At 43.3% G+C, this 22,377-nt stretch overlaps 3 protein-coding genes across 4 annotated transcripts in view; 2 read left to right on the forward strand and 1 right to left on the reverse strand.

Annotated features, from left to right (window-relative positions):
• The window catches only part of LOC310818174 (breast cancer metastasis-suppressor 1-like protein-A), a 409,511-nt gene that overhangs the window by 350,860 nt on the left and 36,274 nt on the right, over positions 1-22,377 (reverse strand). The window lies entirely within an intron of this gene.
• Positions 6,937-12,016, forward strand: kcnk13b (potassium channel, subfamily K, member 13b). Of its 2 annotated transcripts, XR_014554696.1 has the most exons (4): positions 6,937-7,283; positions 9,080-9,924; positions 10,174-10,396; positions 10,963-12,016. XR_014554696.1 is itself a non-coding variant. In XM_083688548.1 (3 exons), exons 1-3 carry the CDS (start codon positions 6,947-6,949, stop codon positions 10,327-10,329), a joined length of 1,338 nt encoding a protein of 445 aa, XP_083544674.1. In that variant the 5' UTR covers positions 6,937-6,946; the 3' UTR covers positions 10,330-12,016. The 2 variants fall into 2 exon arrangements, 1 of the variants encoding a protein (XP_083544674.1); XM_083688548.1 differs by having other exon boundaries at positions 10,174-12,016.
• LOC310818522 (26S proteasome regulatory subunit 4) lies at positions 14,182-19,088 on the forward strand. Its single transcript, XM_083689495.1, has 11 exons — positions 14,182-14,200; positions 14,732-14,782; positions 14,933-15,029; positions 15,140-15,264; positions 15,448-15,633; positions 15,999-16,127; positions 16,463-16,559; positions 17,038-17,227; positions 17,365-17,516; positions 18,002-18,156; positions 18,778-19,088. Exons 1-11 carry the CDS (start codon positions 14,198-14,200, stop codon positions 18,910-18,912), a joined length of 1,320 nt encoding a protein of 439 aa, XP_083545621.1. The 5' UTR covers positions 14,182-14,197; the 3' UTR covers positions 18,913-19,088.

The raw sequence follows: 22,377 nt of genomic DNA on the forward strand, positions 1-22,377 counted from the left end.
TGTTTCAGATGTTTGTGAACTTTCATTCATTGTTCCTCTCAATACTGTTTGGGTTTGTCATAAAGACATCCAGTGCTGTCACTGTGAGTGATGGAGGCCAGATGTTATGTTCAGCACTCCCTCGTCATCAGCCTCGGCATCTTTAGTATTTAAAGAGATGCTCCACTACATTCACATCATATAGTTGTTTTGCATTAGAATTTGATGTGGTAAATGACCTCAAGTAATTTTTAGGTGCATGCAAACACTCAAATCAAGGTAATTAGGAAATAATAAAAACTGGATAATTAGTCAGTATTGGTTTTTCGATAAATAATTTCTAAACCCACTTTTGGACATTATTTTATTACGTTTTCCTGTGTCTCTGTGCATGAGCCACGACAATGACTGCATAGCCAAAAAGAAGAAACCTCTGATGTTCAGTAGACCCGCCTCCCATCAATCACAACTGCTCCAAGGAAGGCAGCTACTTGTGTATTTCTCAATGTGTTTTGTATGTTTAAAACAGAACAGACTATTTTATTTGGAAACTAAAACTGACACATTTTACATTATGGTTGGCAATGTATTTCAGAGTTGAATTTGTGTGTTGTATTGGACTATTTTGTAACATGTAAATATAGTGGAACGTCGCTTTACATTTACATTTTTTACATTTAGCAGACGCCTTTTTCCAAAGCGACGAACAACAAGTCGCTTTAAACTCTTTGAACACTACTGCGCCAAACCCAGCTGAGCCGAGCTAAGCTAAAATGCACTGGGCCATTCCGTGCATTTCAATGAGCCCGTCCTACGATTTCTACCTCCACCAGCCCCTGTCGATTGAGACGACCCTTGTCCTATAATTGACTCCCAAGGCCTTAGCTTCTGCTCTAGATCAATGGCACTGTATGACCCTGGAATCGCTAATGTGTTTGAGCACCACTCTGACAACAGGGTCATAGAGAGCAGTGGCACACACACACACACACACACACGCACACACACGCACACACGCGTGCACACACATACATTTACAGTGACTCTGGTGATGGTACTGATTCTAGTCACACAGCAGTATTTTTGGTTAATTTTCCTGTACAATCATCAACTGCTTCACACAGCAGTATTTTGGTGCAAAAGCAGACCACAAGCTATATCAGCTTTATCTTGTTTCCTCTCTCTCTCTCTCTCTCTCCCCCTCTTTCTCTCTACCCCCCCTCTTTCTCTATCTCTTCCTCTTTCTCTCTCTCTCTCTCAGTTATCAACAACCAACATCAGTCTTCTCAAATATTTCTCAGAAAAACAGCAACTCCACTTCTGTCACAGATCTGTTGGAAACCATGGTGATGATATTTATCTACTGGACTATGTTGAACTTTGAATGGCGAAGGCTGTGGTAGCCCTGCTGAATGAACTCAAACTGCAATTATCTCACCCCTGCTCCAAGTGGTCATTCCACATCTCTGACATTCCGACTCCCCCCCACATTCACCTTTTACTCAAAATGCACAGGAAGCTGTCAATCACAAAAAAAAGAAGGAAAAAACAGAAAGTAGGTTATACCTCAGACCTTGTGTAACAGGTTTGGTTATGCTTTCACGTGCCACTTCAGAAATCTGTATGATGTTGATGTTGATGTTGATGTTGATGTATTCAGATTGGTTGTTTTAATTTACATATAAATACGATGTAATGCCATTGGTCACGCTTGCAGATTGGGGGGGAGTAGAAGAGAATTTAAACCTGTGGCACTCGCAAATACATTTAAAGTTGTTTAACATTAATTAGAGTAAATAGCCGCATTAACGATTAAGGTACAATTTGGCTCAATTAACTAAAGTATTACGCATTGGCAAGGTACTTAGCTGGCTGTACGCCAGAGCCATGCTAATGCTTCACATCTGAAGCATTAGCTCAGGGGTAACATCAGGTAGCTGGTGAGTATCAGTACTGTAGGCTGCTCTTGCTGGCTCTCTTCAGGCTGTGGAGAATGGTCTAGCATGGGCAGCTGTATACTGTAGAAACACTCTCGCTACGAGACCAGGGCTTTCATGGGAAAACCACAGCTACAAACATAGCTTAATAAATAGATAATCAACACCACTTGCATTTTATTGCCGCAGGAATGCTGAAAATGGGTCACTTCAGTACAGCATCATGCCATTGAGTCTATCTTTACTGTACAGAACCTTCATAAAAGAATCACAGTGCTTCATCGTCCTCAAGTGAATCCAAGTGAATCAGAACAGTCATTGTCAAGTCTGGCTGCAAAACAAATGAATGTTAGTCCTTAGCTCATTTTCTTCTGCTCCAGGTGCAGGGAGAGTAAAATGAACATGAATAAATGATGAAGAAAGTCTGTTGACCGAGACGTTGGGTTAAAAGGTTCATTCAACTACCGAAGAGCAAACGAGAACGCCAACGTGATGGAGTTTCTGTTCTCTTTTGTGATTGAGATGTACTATTATTGAGAGCGTAGGATGATGTACATGTCCATTTGCTGGCTTTTTTTTGGGACAAATTTCATTGAGAATTGCTTCTGGCATTACTTTCCCAAATAGCTCCGTGAATGACTAACGTCGCCACTCAGTGCATCCGTTCTTTGGTGATACTTTCCCAAATAGCTCTGTGAATGGCCAACGTCACGACTCGATGCATCCATTCTTTGAGGGTTTTTTTTTTTTTCAAGAAAAGCCAGGAAGCAAAACTGGCTGGTGTGGGCCTTTAATCAGTGCAGCTGCAGGACGTTGGATGAGGAACGTGAATAATAACTTATGAATAATAACTTGCCCTGTCGGCCATAACAGCATTGAACTCCTCACACAATGATACCCATAGGACTCTTTTGATGATAAGGAGCGTATCCAAAAACATTCATTGATTTCATTTGACCATGGGAAAAAAAATAGCTATACTGCAATGCGGTTTGAATGAAATGGAGGCGTTCTTTTATAACCAGACTGAGCTAAAACATATGCTACACTTCACATCAAAATCGTAGCCTTCTAGCCTGTTTTCAATACAATCCAATTCAATTTGGTTTCAGCACAATGCACAAACCAAAACAACACATACTGTAGATTGACACTTCTGTGTATGAGTGTGTGTGCGTGTGTGTTTGAGAGAGTGCTTGCATGCGTGTGTGCGTGCGTGTGTGACACCTGCTCCTTGCACACTTCTCAACATCAGTGACATACTGTATGCTCACTCCCCTGCTGTGCCCTCATTATACAGCTGACAAATGTTCTCAATCTGAGGTGTGCTTGTCAGTCACACGGACATACAGTACAGTATAACCCCCAATTGTCATACATGTGCTAGTTGACAACCCATGGCCCATACAGAACTAGTACGATGGCCTTCAAAGCACCACAGACCTCTTTCTTCACACTCTGAAGGGCTGTGAGCGTGCTGGACATCAAAGGTTTGCAGATGGCTGACGCACAGGCACAGACGCACTCAAACAGCACAGCCATTCCCTTGACCCCCTGAGTCAGTCACAGAATACAGACTAAGCACAGTCTATGACATAAGAGCACAGTGCATAAGAGAGCTCTTTTCTCTTCTATCATGTTCAATAGATATGTGGCTGGACCTACAGTTTAGGAAATACGATCAACATATAAATATAACCTTTAAATGTATTATCGCAGTAAACAACGTGCTTAATTGCGGCTGTAAGAGGAGCTTGTATGAGAGAGAGAGAGGGAGAGGAAGAGAGAGAGGAAGAGAGATAGAGAGAAGACAAGATTAAGCTGATACTGTAGCTTTTGTGGTCTGCACAAGTACTGCTGAGAGATTGAAAGAGAGAGCGGGGTGTTGTTTGTCTTGGTGTTGGTTAGTTTGCAAGTGTCTAGGGAGTTTGTTAGTTTGCAAGTGTCTAGGGATGGGGTGTATCTATTTTTATGAAGTTGTATTTCCTTTCTGTCTAACTGCTAGCTTAGTGTTGCTTGTCATGTGTGCTACGTGTCTATGCTTGTCGTCTGTATCCTTGTCGTATATATATATATAGAAACATAGAGCATATATGTATATGCTCTATGTTTGTTTCAACATTTGAAATGTAAACACCTGCCCAGGGAATACAGTTGGAAATGAGTGGGCTGGCTAAAACTGGGTCATTTATAGACATGTTGATTAATGTGCATTGTCCATTTAAAACTATATTTAATACTGTAAAGTACAGAACTTAACATAAAGCTGATAGCTGCTTTTGTACAAAAGTATTTTGACAAGTAAAGCAGGAAACACAACACCAAGATAGAGAGAGAGGAAGAAAGAGAGTAGGGGGGGTATAGAGAGAAAGAAAAAAAGGAAGGAGGGAAGAAAGAAAGAAAGAAAGAAAGAAAGAAAGAAAGAAAGAAATAGTATCTAAAAGAGAGAGAAATGTGGTTGGCTGTCCAATAAATACAGTCAGTCTCAGTAACTCAGGAAATCATAAAGCAGAGGAATATAACGTGACTTCCCATGAAGGAGTTGCAGGTTTACTGTTAACACCTACTATTGTTCTTTCTTTCAGTTGAACCTATTCTGTAATGCTAGTTTCCATGGACACCAAGCTTCCATGACTTTCTCCATAGGCAGGTAATTTTCTAGTGAGGGTTCACCAACTTGTGTTGGATATTTGAAAATGAATATCCAACTATTCCAGTAATAATGCTTTTATAATGCTATAGTATCCTGTTAGTGTCACAGGGTTGACTGTCACATGGTAAATGATGGTGTACTAGATACTCTTACCCAGTCCTCCGAACCGTAATGATGTGTCATTAGAAATCTAGAGTAGGTTACTAACTTACTGTACATTCCTTTCATGTTGTATTATTAGATTAGATTAGATTAGATTAGATTCAACTTTATTGTCATTGTGCAGAGTACAAGTACAGAGACAACGAAATGCAGTTAGCGTCTAACCAGAAGTGCAAAATAGCAGAAAGTGCAATGAACAGTATTTACAGGTAGTGCAATATATGATCAGTAGTAGTGCAGTATAATATAGTATAATATAAGCAGTATAATATAGCAGTGCAGTATAGCAGTATATGAGTAACAGTAGCATTATAGCAGAATAAATAGTATTATGGCTGGATAGCTATTAAAGCAGGTCAAGTGCAAGCTTTATGTGTCAACCGGGATTGTGAATGGGTTGCTTGGGGAGTCGACAAACAAACAAATCAAGAGCATATGTTACACCCATACAGTGCAAGCTGACTCAAGGGGTGTGTGTGTGAGCGTGCACGTGTGCATGCGTGTGTGTGTGTGTGTGTGAGTGTGTGTGTGAGTGTGTGTGTGTCTGTGTGTGTGTGTGTGTGTGTGTGTGTGTGTGTGTGTGTGTGTGTGTGTGTGTGTGTGTGTGTGTCTGTGTGTGTGTGTGTGTGTGTCTGTGTGTCTGTGTGTGTGTGTGTGTTCAGGGAAGCCAGGTATTTGCAGGGCTGTCTGATTAGACGTCTTGCTGTGCTGTCCTTTTTTTAATCTACAACAAACAGGTGTCCCACAGTGCTTTCTTCAAAGCCCGAAATCAATCTTCAGTAAATTGAGCTGCAAGCAGCAGAAACACAGTGTGATGGCGATAGAGTGAGCAATGTCATCATTCCTTATTGGCTTATAGAGAAACACACAGCTCAGTCCATCACAACTACTGTTGATTATCAGCAAGCCTGCCAAGATCACAGGATAGTCTGTGTGGGTGCTACATCTATTATCTGTCCAAGGTCTGGAAAATGTTGGGAGCTAAACTGAAATTCTCCACTAGGCCTACACCAGGATCAATATTGGACCTCTCCACCATACCAGCAACATTAGGGTTAACTTATTCTCAAATATATGCTTTATTTTCAGAAATGATAAAAATAGCCTTTCATTGCTTGTCCATGTGGTTTTGAATTATGCATTTCTACGCGAGTCACATTGTGACATTTGCTCACATCGTCTCTGGGTATCCCTGAGCATCTAAAGCATGATTTCTCAATCCAGCTGGAAAGGTCAAGTAATATTGATCCATCTCTGAAGACACAATAATGTCAGTCTCCAATGCTCAGAGCAGAAATGGTCCCAAATGTTGGAATCATGCTTAGCATTATTGCTGCTCAACTCATATTAAAGTCCCTTCTGGTCCATAGACCAGGCTTAATACAAAGTTGTTTGCAGTTAGATTCGGTTAATGTTATAAATATTTGCTGTAAGCCTACTTATTTTCTCTGGAAATAGTATCACTTCTTCATCACCTTAATTTATGAAGGAGTTTATAGTTGTTAAATAAATTGTGCTTTCCTATACAGGTTTTATTAAAGTTCTCTTGTTCGCTTGCGCCGAGTGTCTTGCTGTTGTTGGTTTAAGCCTTTGGTACGTGCTGTAGACTTTGTCGCTCAGAGATGGTCCATTGTGTGAGCTAGGCTAAGCTATACGTAAGCATCAGCGAAGAGGACGCCTTTGGAGAGGCAGGAGGATGCTCATCGAACGCAGCGTCATCACAACTCTTTTCCTAAACCCACAGGTTGGTGCTCGGAGAACGACGTGAGATTTTGTTATTTATATAAGAACTTTTAAACTCCCACCGTTTGCACTGTGAATTGTGGTGTAAATACATTGATGTATATACATGTATATATTTTACGCGCAAACATGGACGACGTCAGGTTTACATTCTGGTGAATAGGTCATACATTGGACTTCCCATGAGAGGAGCTGTGAAAGCAACTGAGCCTTGGATAACAAACATTTCACAATGACAGGTGCACAGCTGTTGACTCATCGAGGTAAACTTGCCTCATTTTCTCTGTGGCTTTATTCGCTCTCCAAACCGTCAAACTGTATTGCACATTGTATAGAGTTGTTGTCATCGTCATGAACTTATTCCCCCCCCCCCCTCCCCCGAAACGAAAGACAGCTGATGAAAATTGTGTGTTAGATATGAAGCGACGCTGCAGCGGGTCCCTCCCACCTGTTCCACTGTGACAACAACATAATGGCTTGTCGGAGCGGCTGCTGCTGCGGCTTCGGTCCACTAAATGAGGATAATGCAAGGTTCCTGATGCTGGCGGTGTTCATAGTCCTCTACCTCCTATGTGGCGCCGCTGTCTTTTCAGCACTGGAGCAGCCGATGGAGCGGGAGGCGAAGGAGCGCTGGGCGCAAAGGTTTGAACATTTCAGTCAAAAGTACAACCTGAGTAAGATAGAACTGAATAACTTCCTGAGAAACTATGAAGAGGCTAACGTGGCAGGTATCCGTGTGGACACGATCCGACCTCGATGGGACTTTACTGGTGCCTTCTACTTCGTGGGCACCGTGGTTTCAACCATTGGTGAGATTTGTCTTGTCTTGTCCCTAATCACCATCACGCTTACAGCTCCTGAATATAACATGACAAATAATAACGTATAACGGATCAATAATATGTGACAAGCTTTTTCAACTTAACTAAAGGTAAAATCGGGCCCAATACTGAGAAGTTATTCTGCTCTTATCGTCAATAAGATTTTTACGTATTGTGATACAATTCCATTAGTCTAATTGTTCGGGGAGAACCCCTTCAATTAACGCAATAAGGGCTAATTGCACTGCAGTTAAACTCGTCCCCAAGACGCCTGCATACAGACTGTGTAGATAAGACCCTGTGTTGTAAAAACAAAGCCATGGCGAATGTATTTATGGCACAAAAGGGTTCGTCTTTGTCCCTTTATAGCTCAGCAAACACAGCAAAGAGCCCTTATATGCCCCAACTTTATTATGTCAACATACTGGACTGTTCTTACTATATATAATGTTTCAGATGTCTATTCTATTATTCTATTGTCACTTTATTTTGTTGTTGTTGTTTGTGACGTGAGCTGCTGTAACGCCTTAATTTCCCCTCTGGGATCAATAAAGTACCTATCTATCATCTATCTATCTAACATTGCATTAACAATTCAGCCATTTTACAGTATATCTGTATTCATTCCGTACTAAACTAGGACAAATGTAATATCTGCATTTCTCTGGAATTTGATTTGATCTAAAATGTGATACAAGATCAAAACCATTCCATCACTGTATTGTTGGCAAGGTGTCTTACACTCCAAACGTATTGGTTTAATAATGAGATTCAGCCAGTGAATGGAAGTAAATGGAAGGCCATTGTTAATCTCAAATGATATAGAATAGATGCAGCGATCAGTATAGCTGGATGGAACAATAACTAATCGTAACTATTGAGTCCATAACCCTATAAGAGACCAGACTGTTAGAAATCTACAAGGAAAATTCAACCTCTAATTAGTGTCACAGACAACGCTGGCAATTTGAACTTTTAAATGTGGAGAGGAAGTAAGATGTGTAAGAGGAGCCTACGTTAACACTGGGGGTGAGGTCGAGCAGAACGTTGTCACCAATGGCAACCCGGTTCCTGAAGAGAGGTAGTGGCGTTGTGCCAAGGTTGAATAAGGGGACCCATTCACTCACTCACTCACTCACTCACTCACTCATTCACTCACTCACTCACTCACTCACTCACTCACTCACTCACTCACTCACTCACTCACTCACTCACTCACTCACTCAATTAAGCAACAGCATTGGCACCAGAGAAGCAGAGTTCAATTCCTGTTCCTATGTGTCAAAGAAGCTGGAACTACTGCTCCCAACATCCACAAACACACACATACACACACACACACACACTCCTGTGTGTCCAGGGTAGTGTGTGTGTATGTGTGCGTGCATGTGTGTGTATAGATAGATTAGATAATCACAGGTTTTCATCCATAGCTGTTATAACGGTTAGAACACGCACACACACATGTACACACACACACACTCTCCAGTGTGTCCAGTGTCCAGGGTAGTGTGTGTGTATGTGTGTGTGCTTGCGTGTGTATAGATAGATGAGATAATCACAGGTTTTCATCCATAGCTATTATAAAGGTTAGAACACACACACACACACACACACACACACACACACACACACGTACACTCTCCAGTGTGTCCAATGTCCAGGGTAGGGTGTGTGTATGTGTGCGTGCATGCGTGTGTAGATAGATGAGATAATCACAGGTTTTCATCAATAGCTGTCCTCCTGTTGTGTTCTTTAGAATAATTTCCTTCCTTTGTGCTCAGGGTTTGGTATGACAACGCCTGCGACTATCGGAGGGAAAGTGTTCCTCATGTTCTACGGCCTCATAGGATGCGCCGCCACCATCTTGTTCTTCAACCTCTTCCTGGAGCGCGTCATCACAGTCATCGCCTTTGTCCTCAAGTTCTGCCACCAACGCCGCCGCCGCCGCAAAGCCGTGCTCCCTCAAAATGGCCGCCGTCTCTCCGGGGGGAGCGGCGGAAGAGGGGAGGGGCTAGCAGGCTGGAAGCCCTCTGTGTACTGTGTGATGTTGATCCTGGGTGTGGCAGCCATCTTGGTTTCTTGCTGCGCCTCTGCGATGTACTCTGCCGCTGAGGGCTGGGACTACCTGGACTCCCTCTACTTCTGCTTTGTAGCCTTTAGTACCATTGGGTTCGGGGACATGGTGAGCAGCCAGAGAGCCACCTACGAGGGTCAGGCCACCACCTACGAGGACCAGGCCACCACCTACGAGGGCCAGGCCACCACCTACGAGGGCCAGGCCACCACCTACGAGGGCCAGGCCACTGCCTACGCCTACCGGCTGGGGAACTTCCTGTTTATACTCACCGGGGTGTGCTGCATCTACTCCCTCTTCAACGTCATCTCCATCGTCATCAAGCAGGTGCTCAACTGGCTGCTGCGGAGGCTGGAGGCGCCATGTCGCTGCCCGGTGAGCGGGGTCCGTCACCCGCATAGACACCCCCGCAGGAACGTGGTAGTGCCCGGGCACCTGCGCGCCCGCCGGGAACCCTCCATCGAGACGGACGCCGTGAACGACAGCGAGGCGGACGGGCGGCGGATGTCCGGGGAAATGATCTCCATGAGGGATTTCCTGGCAGCCAATAAGGTGAGAGTGAAGAGTCGCTGACTGTCTGTTGATCATAAATAACCTTGGGAGTGGCTGATGTCATAATAAACATAGCAATTCTGGAATGTGCTGACAGTGTTCTTATATTTCAAAGGCTGGTTCCACATGTGCTCTGGGTTCAAGATCGTGGGATTTGAATCAAATGAGTTGGTGGAGATTGTTGTTATGGCTGCAAGCGATGTTTGGAGAGAGCAAACATTCTCTGAATTTGTCTTTTTACCTCCCAAGGTGAACCTGGCCATCATGCAGAAGCAGCTGTCAGAGATGGCCAACGGGCATCCTCGCCAGTCTGGCTCCAGTTCGCGCCATAACGGCTTCTCAGGGGGCGTCGGGGCCCTGGGCATCATGAACAACCGCCTAGCAGAGACCAGTGTGGACAGATAGGCTGATTGAGAGAAACAGAGAGACTATGAGAGAGCTCCCTTGTACAAGAGATCTCTATCTTAATGGGGTGAATACATAAATAAACAAATAGGTAAACAAGAGGACTGACGCGTCATCCCAGCCTTATCAAGCTGTCCATTCCAGGAGAACTACATGACCCTATCAATTTAAGAATTACATGATCCTATCGACTTCATACATAACCATTGTTAGAAGGAAAAAACCTTTGCCACCCACTCCAATCCTCTCAAGAGGTACAAAACGATATGAATGATGCATGATCTGCTTCGCTGGAGTCACACATATCTGGATCAGACTAGGCTACTGGAATGTGGTGGTTATGAACTCAGTTTCCATGGTGACAGAACGCTGCCCAACAGACCTTGTAAGCCGAAGGTTTTCAACTTTCTCCGCCCAGCATTTACCACCCTTGGTACCAACTGCCAGTCACAGCGATAACAACACCCTATACATTCACTCTGAACTTGGTTACCTTTTTTGTCGAATGTCGATGAATTACATTTGGGTTGAAAAATTGTGTTTTTCTACTGTGTCTAAGAAATCACTGAGCAACAATAGGGACACATCGCCTGTAGGAAAGGAATGTAATCCCTTCCCTCTTCCTTCCCACAGACATTACACAGTAGGTGGCTGGATGCGACCGAGACAGAATATGGGCAGAAGAAAAAAAGCAAACAACAGCAGCCTTGTTATTTCCATCAGCTCTAATGGATATTCCCTGGCACTATGCTCTAATCCATCCTCAGACAAACCGGCTGCAGGTAAAAAAATAAATAAAAAACACACAAACAAACAAAACAAAAGGGGGACCTACATAGGAAACAAAACAGAGAATATGGAAAGAGATTCCATTTTTACTAGAGACTGTTCAATCTCTTGGTTCACTTGGCACACACTAATCAAGCAACATAATGTAGCGTACAAACCAACAATATGGCTCCCTACTTTACAGTATACTGTATATGGGACTGGAATGTTGATGTTAATTCAGTGAAAAGTGTCACTCTAGGTTAGGCCGGTTTCAGGTGCTTTAAGCTAATTGTTCCCGCCGAGGTGTGATGTTCTTGTTCTATTTTGAAACCAGGATGAGAGACTGGGAGACGGACAGACACATCTGTGAAAAGAGGGGCCGTCTGGCTGGCTGGCTGGCTGGCTGGCTATGTGGAACCAGAAAGGCAGAGCTAAGGAAGAAGTGTTCAGATGCGAAGTGCTATCTCTACGCCTCTTTGCATTTCTTTGTGAACGCATCAGAAAAGACATTCAAATTACAGAGTGAGACTCCCACAGGCTCCAGTCACTGATCTTAGTGCTGGATGCCTGGTTTCCAATTTATCGTGTATGTCTTCCCTGCTACAATACCTCAGTTAACTCTGATAGCCCCAATTAAGTTGACAAGAACTCAGTGAAAAGACGATGGGGGTCTGAATACTGACAGCTGATATGTTGTGATATTTTTGTACAAAATGGCGATCTAATGAATACAGTGATCAATTGAATTGGTTATACAAGATATTGAGCAAAGGCTAGAAATGTTGCTCATCAGTTTAAAGATGGTTGCTGCTTTCTTATTTCATCCATTCAAAGCAATCAATGTACAGTATTACTCGCTGACTATACCGTTGACAAACCAATTACAACTGTTGAATACTATTCAAAATTATGAATAAATCTGATCTGTATCTTGTCTGGTGGTCTTCTTCATGTTTTATAAGGTCATTTTAGTGCTTATAACCTGAAAGTAGGCTAAATCATTATTTTAAATACCTGGGCCCTGGCATTGACAATATTCTTACACAGCATCACACAAAAGGCTCTAATCTTTACATACTGTATGCCACGGCTGAGAACCTTGCATAGGCTAGACCACAGGCTAGCATTATGACCTATGAAGTACAGATGTATTACAAATGAATCAACTTCAGTTGTAACAAAGCAGTCTGTCATTATAAAAGATACCAGGTTGCTATGGAGAAAATTATACTTTTTCAGCTGAGACAAACTGGGGCTAACTAGCTCACTTTAACACACTGACAGAGAGTAACAATGATAGGCTGAAACATCTCCCAAAGAAGAGAAAAACAGCCATGGAGCTCACCCTCTCACTCTCCCTTTCTCTCTTTCCCATTCTCTCTTTCTCCCCCTCCCTCCCTCCTTCTCCAAATCTCTCTTTCCCATTCTCTCTCTCTCCCCCTCCCTCCCTCCTTCTCCAAATCTCTCTCCCCATCTCTCTCTCTCTCTCCCTTTCTCTCTGTTTCCCATTCTCTCTCCAAATCTCTCTCCCCATCTCTCTCTCTCTCTCTCTCTCTTTCATCCAAGGTGTTACCATAGAACGTGACTCACTTGCTGGGTTGTTCAAGTCACGTGTAGTCACAATGGCTCTTTGTTGAATATGCCTCGTTAAGTCACGACTCCCCAAAAGCCTGCCATGTCTGCCACATGGCTGCACATGTTTAATTGGAGTGTGAAGGTGTTAACATGGCTGGATATTCTGGGCCTTTTGTCAGTGTATAAGGGCGACACAAGACCAGACAGATGTACTACAGTAGTCCACATAAGGTGGTGCTGAGCCAAAGACTGAAAAACCCATTAGCGTCAGTAAAAAAAAAAAAAAAGAAAGACCCGGACCAACAGGCTCCGGAACAGTTTCTACCCACAGGCCATGAGACTGCTCAGCTAACCACTCCCCCCCTACCCCCCCCCCCCCCTACCCCCCCACGCCCCCGCCCCCTGCTCAACTGTCACTACCTCAACCCCCCCCCTTGACATCTGACATTATTGCACATACTATTGCACACTGGAATTATTGCACTAATACTATTGTCACTTTATTGTCAGTGTTTGTCACTTTTTATTACTTAAGTTTATTACTTATTCAATTGTTGATTGTTGCTGACTGCTGTTGTTGAGCGTGGAGCAAGATCCCAAAACATTTCACTATGTCAATTACAACTGTATGTGATATAAGTGACAAATAAAATTTGATTTGATTTGATTTGAAAACCTAATCAATCAATCAACGTTGGGCTCTGACAAAATACCAGACATATGCATAGTCATTTTGCACAAAAATAACCCTGGTGTCATTCATAAAACATTTGAAACCCTAAACCTTTGTGTAAATAGACTGCAAGAATCATCAGCATATTACAATGTCATTCTAAAGCATTTAATGAGGTTTAGAGCATTATGAAGAGGCAGGTGTCATCCCAATAATACTGTTTTACAGCATGACTCTGTTAGTAAGTCAATGCACAGGGAAAATAAAGGCACTTCTGTGAATCCAAGCCCTAGTTAAAAGAGAGATATTTCGCAATAGAAAGCCTACTTGATTTATTATTTTAATCTAACAGTACATAGGCAAGAGAAGGTCTTACATCAATAATGTCAATAAGCCTACAGGACGCTACATCATCGTTATGAGAGCTGTCACTTGGGTATAGCATGTAAAATTATGCAGTTAATGTTATTCTTTAATGCATAATAAATCGAGTATGCCTGAGGAGAATTCCAATGCAATGTAAATAACTCAAACGAACCTACTCATGCTGGTTGAAAGGCCATTGAAGTAGCAAGATGCTGATGCTGCTGCTGTTGCTGCTGCTGCACAGCATTAGGCTTTTACACTAAATGACCTGCCTTGGGAGTCTTCTTTTCTGGATTTATCTTTATTTATTTACTGCTGAATTGACTCTCTTGAACAAATTCAAACCACATCCAACAGAGAATTAGAGAGGAGGGGTTGAGTGAATCTGGGAAATTTAGTACGTTCACGGGGGTACATTTTTCATCCAGGACTGTCCTACTTAGCGTTCCGTAGAGTGACGTCAATTTAGATCGACAAGAAACAATGGTAAGTGAGCAAGCAAAAATCTTTCTGGCAAAAATGTTCTCTCAAATATTATGTTATTTCTGTCATAATGCATTTTGATATTGGACATATGACATTATATTTGATAAAGAAATTAACTTTTATATTGTTGATTTATTGTTGAAACATGTTTACTGCGTAATCCCCACATCATTATTTAGCTAGCAGCAAGCTAATCTTAGCAAGCCCATCCATTCATAAAAAGCGTATTGTTTGCAAGCGAATACAATAGTCTTCTAGCCAAGTAATCCATTAATGACATCATTAGCTAGCTAGCCAGATAAGCTACATGTATTTATCATGTACAACAGTGTTTTGATGTATAAACATTAGCCAATGCTGTTAGCCTTCAAGCTTCAAACTGCCGTTGTCACGGTCTGGCTAGCTAGTAGCGCCGCGGCCCACTTCTGCATTAGGCATTCAATTCTAGTAACCGATCGTTGAAAGTTTAGGTCTGGTCTACTTCTTCTACTGCCTGGGCATGTGTTGACTATTGTATCTTTATTTTCTCAGGGTCAGAGCCAGAGTGGAGGTGGTCCAGGAGGAGGCAAGAAGGATGACAAGGTAAGAATGACAGACCGCTATGTACCAACTAGGCTAGTGTGTTCCAATGGTGTTTTGGGGCCAAATGGTGGGTTCTGACTGACTGACTGACTCCGTTTATTTCTGCTTGTATTCATCTGCTTCTACTGACACACATTATTACGTTGACAGGATAAGAAGAAGAAGTATGAACCTCCCATTCCCTCCAGGGTTGGGAAGAGGAAGAAGAAGTCAAGGGGACCTGATGCAGCCAGCAAGCTACCTTTAGGTAATGCTCCTGGCCTCTTGTTTATTTGGAGTCTGAACCATTAAGACAATCTTTTTTTATTAAAACTTGACACTGTGTGTGTTCCTGTTCTTGTGTTCCCCCCTTTTCAGTAACCCCTCACACACACTGCAGACTGAAGCTGCTGAAGCAGGACAGGATCAAAGACTACCTGCTGATGGAGGAGGAGTTCATCAGGAACCAGGAGCAGATGAAGCCTCTGGAGGAGAAACAAGAGGTACTGACCCTAGAATGATAGAAACAGATTTGATATGTATCTATCTGGTGCATTTACATTTCTAATTGCTTAATAACACTATGGTGCAGAACCAAGCTGTGTTCTGTGATGGCCTGGTTACGCGTCCACCATAGTTTCTGCAACAGCGTGTCTAACCTTGGTTCCCTGTGCCCCCTTCTGCAGGAGGAGAGGTCAAAGGTGGACGACCTGAGAGGGACCCCCATGTCTGTGGGGAACCTGGAGGAGATCATAGATGACAACCACGCCATCGTGTCCACATCCGTAGGGTCCGAGCACTACGTCAGCATCCTGTCCTTTGTAGATAAAGACCTGCTGGAGCCCGGCTGCTCTGTCCTGCTCAACCACAAGGTAAAGGACTGTCTCTGTATGACACACAGGAGTGCGTGTGTCTGATGCCTTGGCCTCGGTCTCTGTGCAGTAACCGTTAGGTCAGCCTTCACGTTTCTGACTTTGTTCAAGGCCGTTATATTGTGATAGATGTGATGCAGGGTCCCACACATAAGAATAGACATCGGATAGTGTTTGGGTTGGTGTTTGGGCTCAGTAGTGAATGACATCACCTTGTTTATTGTGTATAGCTGTACGTATCTGGGGGTGAGAGGTGTTTCAGGTTGTCAATTGTGGTGTGAAAAGAAAAAAGAAAATAACTATTTTTGACAGACAGTAAACAACTTTGCCGCCATTCATTTGCTCTGTGTGCTTCCACCCTGTAGGTGCACGCCGTGATCGGGGTGCTGATGGACGACACGGACCCGCTGGTGACGGTGATGAAGGTGGAGAAGGCCCCCCAGGAGACCTACGCTGACATAGGAGGCCTGGACAGCCAGATCCAGGAGATCAAGGTACACCGCTCCACCACACTGGAGTAGGAGAGGGCCACAATATCACAACACAGTGCTGTGTTATATAGAGCCTAACTCAGGGTTCTCCCCCAAAGAATGTAAGAGGGGCGCTGCGCCATCTTGTCGACCTGGCTCTGCCACTATGTCAACATTTCAGAGCAAATGAAACAGATTTTTTAGTAACGATAGTTACGATAGTGTTAGGATGCAAGGAACGTTAAATGACATGAGAAAATACAAGTGAACGTGTTATGTTCCTCAGCGTTTTAGCTGTCTTCATTGACAAAGATGCTGACTGCACTCTTTTGTTTTTTGTCTGTGTCTTGTCTGTGTAGGAGTCAGTGGAGCTCCCCCTCACCCATCCAGAGTACTATGAGGAGATGGGGATCAAACCTCCCAAAGGAGTTATTCTCTATGGCGCACCTGGTACAGGTGAGTTGGACCAAGCCACATATTGTGTTACATAAACAAACAACAATGTTATCATTTGGACTGAGAATGTTACTATGAAATCTAATAGCTTTTACAGTGTGTCAGTATGGAAAAAACTAACATAAGAGGAGGCAGACATTATTAAGATACAGGACATTATTAGGACATTATTACGATACAGCTACACGCACACCAGCAAATCAGAATCACAATTCTTTTTTTGGCCAAGTATATTTGCACATACAGGAAATAGACTTGGTGAGGTTGGTGCATGGGACATAAAAAAAAAAAAAATATATATAAGCAAAATATTCACAAAAAGTAAAAAATAGCAAAATATTAACAACAAATGTACAAAATAGCAAAAACAAATTTACCAATTTACAAAATAGAACAAATGCCTACTAGGTATACCTCTAGTAGTTGGATACAAGGCCGAGGCTTGATACACTGTCCCTGTGTGGCTATGCTACTGTAGGCAAGACCCTGCTGGCTAAAGCGGTGGCCAACCAGACGTCGGCCACCTTCCTGCGTGTGGTGGGCTCTGAGCTGATCCAGAAGTACCTGGGAGACGGGCCCAAGCTGGTCCGAGAGCTCTTCAGAGTGGCAGAGGAACACGCCCCCTCCATCGTCTTCATCGACGAGATCGACGCCATCGGGACTAAAAGGTACCGCATACAGTACACTCACAGCCACCTCGTAACACGTGTGTGTGTGTGTGTGTGTGTGTGTGTGTGTGTGTGTGTGTGTGTGTGTGTGTGTGTGTGTGTGTGTGTGTGTTCTAACCGTTGTCTCTGGCCTGTAGGTATGACTCGAACTCTGGAGGCGAGAGGGAGATCCAGAGGACCATGCTGGAGCTGCTCAACCAGCTGGACGGGTTTGACTCTCGAGGGGACGTCAAGGTCATCATGGCCACCAACAGGATAGAGACCCTGGACCCTGCACTCATCAGACCTGGTAGGGCGTGCTCTCTCTCTCCTCCCCCCTTCCTCCCTCCCTCCCTCCCTTTCTTTTCTCTCACTAGACTCACTGTTACTTGCGCTTTCTCTCTCTGTCGACTGTCACCACTGTGTAGTTATGCACTTATTACACCCAAGCAGTTAGATTCCATGTAAACATGGTGTCTGTGTGACCTTGTAACAAGTGGGACTTGTTCCTCTCGACTGGGATAAAACAACCTTAATGTGAGTGTATATCGAGGATCTAAAACTAATGCAGGTTCTTGTTTTCGTAATGAGCTCCATCTGTTTCACGGGCTCCTTGACCTTCACAGTCACCAGCAACAGATTGAGACTTTCAAAGCTGTTTTCTAGTACTGGAATGGAACGCAGTAATATTCACCACAGCTATTTGCGAGGAAAAAAAAGCGTGGTATCCGTTCCTCTCTTCCTCCTGTGTTAGTATCAAACACCTCACTCTTGTCCCGGGGTTTTCTATTCCAGGGAGAATCGACCGGAAGATCGAGTTCCCACTCCCGGATGAGAAGACCAAGAGGAGGATCTTCTCCATCCACACCAGCAGGATGACGGTCGCCGATGATGTCACCCTGGATGACCTCATCCTGGCCAAAGACGACCTCTCTGGCGCAGACATTAAGGTAGGACATGTATGATCTAAAACGCACATAGGACCGCCCTGAAATACAGTAAAGCAGTAGCCACCAAACGTCGTCCTGGGTTTAGTTCCAGCCCAGCATGTTGTTCTAGCCCAGGTGTGTTGGTGCCAAGCTAGAATGAAAGCCTGCACACCCTATTGACCACCATCCAGTCCAAGCATTGGTGACATGGTTTATTGGCAGACTTGCGCTGACATGGCTGTGCTGCCCTCTAGTGGCTTCATCTGACCACTCTCAAAACCTATGCTAGGCCCTGTTTAGATACATTGTGAGTGTATCATTCCTTCCTTGCTGCTCTCTGTGAGTTGATGACTGATTTGGCACTATTAGATAGGTGAAAGCCCATGTAACCACTACATTGCTGTCTGCTCTGCAGACATGACAAATCTGTGATACTGTAAAAGAAGGGAGGAAGGAAAGGACTATTGTGCTTGGAAGGTTTCTGAATAGGGCCGTTTCATTTTCTTGTCACTCCCCTGTGATGAAAGAGACAAGGCTTCTTTGACCATCTCCCAGGTCTATAACTCATGTAATGTGAAACATACGGTTGGCCTATTTAATGTACTGTAATACTGAACTGAATCTGCCCGGCCGTGTCCTCAGGCGATCTGCACGGAGGCTGGTCTCATGGCCCTCAGAGAGCGCAGGATGAAGGTCACCAACGAGGACTTCAAGAAGTCCAAGGAGAACGTCCTGTATAAGAAGCAAGAGGGCACGCCAGAGGGACTCTACCTCTAACCTTTCACCTTTGACCCCTCCCCCCCACCCCTGTTCACTGAGGTTGTGTGAAAGAGAGGAAGGCGGTCTAGTCTTCACTGTGTCTCCTCATATATTTTGTGCATGTTATGTTTGGCTTCCCTTTGTTTAACTTGATGTAATCTCAAAACACAATAAATACAATTCTGCTGTGGGAAGTACTGGGTTGAAATTGCTTATTCTGTTTGTTGTGTTACTTGTGGAAATCTTTGCTTGTTTGCTTGTTTGTTTCACTGCCCTAGTACATTGAAATATGCATCAACTCCTTCCATCTTTCTGTGGTAGATGTAGCATTCATTGGTGTCTATTTCACATCCATATCCAATCGTGATAAATGTACCTCTGAGGTTGAGTAATAACTTTACATTTTTCATTTCTGAAAATGAATGACATTAATTATTCAATTAGTTCAATCACCACATGCTGCACCATTCTTGGAGCCAAGGACAAGATTGACTGTCACTGTACTGATGTTAGATATACTGTATGTGCATTTACCTCAGTCTTAATGCTCATGTTATCATACAAGTATCTGTTCATCCTCAATGCAAAGTGAGTGATTCTAATGTGTGATTCTAAAGGCAGGCTAACAGAAATAGCCTGAGGGGGCTGCCTGTCCTGATGCTGAAATTAATTTCTCCCTTTCAGATTCCTTAAAAGAAGCTCTGCTAATTACTAGAATATTCCAACTGACTCCCTCCCACACACACTTGACGGCTGCACGGATGCACATGATTAAATCTGGGGGGTTATTAGATGAGCAGAAACCACCCTAGCAGTAGCAGCACCCGGACACAGCTAGAAGTCGACAGTAATTCTTGGTTTTTGCATATTTCTCTAAATGAATACACCAAATGAATACATACATACAGTGGGTTGACATTTCTGTGGATTTTTTTTCTTTTTTTAGGCCTAACACCCCCTACCCCCAACATTCACCCACACACACTGTATGAAACAGACAAGGCCCTTTAAACCAAAAGCTACGTCTATTCGATGGCTAAACTTTATGTTTCTCAGGAACTCTTTTATTCTGTTCTTGACGGATTAAGAGCCCAACTAAGCTGCCGTTGCAGTTGGCCTGAAGTTTGACACGTAGAGAAAAGGCAACATTGATTTAATTCCCCTTGATGTGGGGCCATGTGTAAATTGGTACTCAGCAGAAAGCCTCCTCAGCCCCGTTTGGGTTTGACGAAGTGAGAATGCTGTGGCATGCGGCCCTGCTCCACTCTACAGTATCCTTATTAAATCAGTCACGCATTTCAACTGCGACGTGAACATCGCGGCACATTCAGCAAACAGTAAAACACATTTAAATCCAGCGTGGCATGGAGGGCTGGAGAGGGTGGGTGGATGGGTGGGGGGAGTATTATAATGAGACATTTGGCCTGACAAGTCAAATCTCTGTTTGAGAATTTCTCAGCCACCACCAAGCAAGTGGGGGGATGATGGAGGTTGTTTCCGTGTTCGGTGACATTTCATGTTCATCTCATTTATTATTGTTTGTTATGTGTTAAAATATGCTTTGTGTAGATTGCAGGATGTGTCGTTTTACAGCTTGCTATGTTACTACTAAATGATGTCTTCATATTATTACTTAACTACATTACTAGGCCTATATACTACATCGACCGCTCAGAGACCAAGACTTCCCTCTTTTCAGAATACATCAAGAGTGTGGCTGAATAATGGATTACAGTGGCCAGCTGTTTGCAGGGTATAGTCGACTGTAGCTCTAGACAGGCTTTTGATGAGGCCACCAAGTCTCAGATGAGACGTCGAAGAGTGTAGCAATGACATAGTTAAAATTCACAGTGTGCCACTCAAGGGAGAGGTGACCAATAGGGACAGAAAGAAGCTGTCCATGTGGTATGAGACCTATACTTAAATAGTGTGGGGCACTGACCTCCATTTGCGGTATGGGGCCATAGGTGGTTTGACCCTCCAGTGTGGTCTTAGCTGATGAAGCAAAGTGTTCCTCTGAGTTTATAGGACTTCTCTCTGTACACATGCCAAGGACCACTAATCCGTCTTTAACTAAGGCTTTGACAAAAAAGGCTTAATTGCGGAAGCTTCATAGATTATTCAAATACTTTAATTAATGCTCTGTCAGAGTTAGGAAAAATAACTGATTGGACTGATTGGATTTCTCTTTGGCTTGGGGCATAGACAATTCTCATTGACCACTAGATGTCACTTAGGTTTACAAGTTAATCACACTTACAAATAGATTGGACGGTTAGACACTGAATTTATGGTGATCACACTTGGTAGCATGTTATAAAATCCCAGTTTCTGGTGTCATTAATTGAACCCATATTTTCAAAGAATTTACAGAAGCTTACATGCCTCAATACAAGCTTACAACCCTCAAACAGTGTACATGACTCAATTGATCTAACTTTTAATTTGGTATAATGTAGGCCTTTGCAAGACACGGTCACTGCAAAAGTGCTCTAAAAGAATATTGAGGGCGCTTTGCCCTATTTAAACGACTGTAACGGCGCTCCATTCTTAAATTTCGTGTACGTCTAGAAATACTTTCTAGTAGGTTGCGCGTCATCCAATGGTAGGACGCGCAACTCCCAGCGAATCTCCGTTTGTCAATCCGGTGGTCCACTGACATAGGCCTAAAAAAGTAATAACAATTCCATGGGTTGCAGTGAGCCACAATTAGGCAGTTTTTCCGCCAAGAAACAACCCAACATGATTTAAATGCGCCAATTGAACAAACGGCAATAAGATGCTTTCGTTTTAACTTTATTATATTTATGGGATTTCCATCAAGCGCTACTGCCTGGTGCAATGCGGGTCCGACGTAGCCAATAATTGCCCTCAATACATAGTGTGCAATATTGCGGGTCCGTGGTAACCAATCAGGCGCGCTGTCACAAAACGGCATAGCAAATTCTCCAGCGTGGACCTGGCGCCGTCTTTATAGATTGGAAGTATCCTTCCGCCGCAGTTAAGTAGTGCTGTGCATGTAGAAGTTTCGTATTAGAGCCGAACTAGACCAAATCCATTGGGTATTTCATGAATAGGCCCCAGTCGCGCCACATTTGCTATGGATTTTATTTATTGTCAATGTATACACAGTGTAATGTATGTTCATTCTGTATCAATAACTTTGACTGTGCTCAAAAGATAATTCTTCACAAAAAAAAGGTGTGACATTTGTGTTTGTTTTATTCAAGGGTACAGACATTTTTCAGAACAGGCCTAGATTTCTAGTATCCAGCTTTGGAAAACGTCTCTAGGAGGTAAAAAAAACAACAACAACACACATCTTCAAGACAATCTTAGAATTATTATAAAGTTATTCTAATATTCAAATGATTAATGCCTTGATACAGTCATTCCACCATTTATAATGAATGATTACACTTACACGGCCACTATGTTGAATTAGGGGCCAAATACAAGGTGCTCCTCCAGCTAAATTGAAAG

This window comes from Argentina silus (genome assembly GCF_951799395.1).
Source record: "Argentina silus genome assembly, chromosome: 17".
Classification (NCBI taxonomy): domain Eukaryota; kingdom Metazoa; phylum Chordata; class Actinopteri; order Argentiniformes; family Argentinidae; genus Argentina; species Argentina silus.

Excerpts from the sequence above, each read along its gene's own strand:
- kcnk13b (XM_083688548.1), top strand. The coding sequence starts at position 6,947 with ATGGCTTGTCGGAGCGGCTGCTGCTGCGGCTTCGGTCCACTAAATGAG. Across the intron at positions 7,284-9,079 it reads CACCGTGGTTTCAACCATTG|GGTTTGGTATGACAACGCCT; the intron begins GTGAGATTTGTC and ends CTTTGTGCTCAG. Across the intron at positions 9,925-10,173 it reads ATTTCCTGGCAGCCAATAAG|GTGAACCTGGCCATCATGCA; the intron begins GTGAGAGTGAAG and ends TTACCTCCCAAG.
- LOC310818522 (XM_083689495.1), top strand. Across the intron at positions 15,265-15,447 it reads CTCTGGAGGAGAAACAAGAG|GAGGAGAGGTCAAAGGTGGA; the intron begins GTACTGACCCTA and ends CCCCTTCTGCAG. Across the intron at positions 18,157-18,777 it reads TCTCTGGCGCAGACATTAAG|GCGATCTGCACGGAGGCTGG; the intron begins GTAGGACATGTA and ends CCGTGTCCTCAG.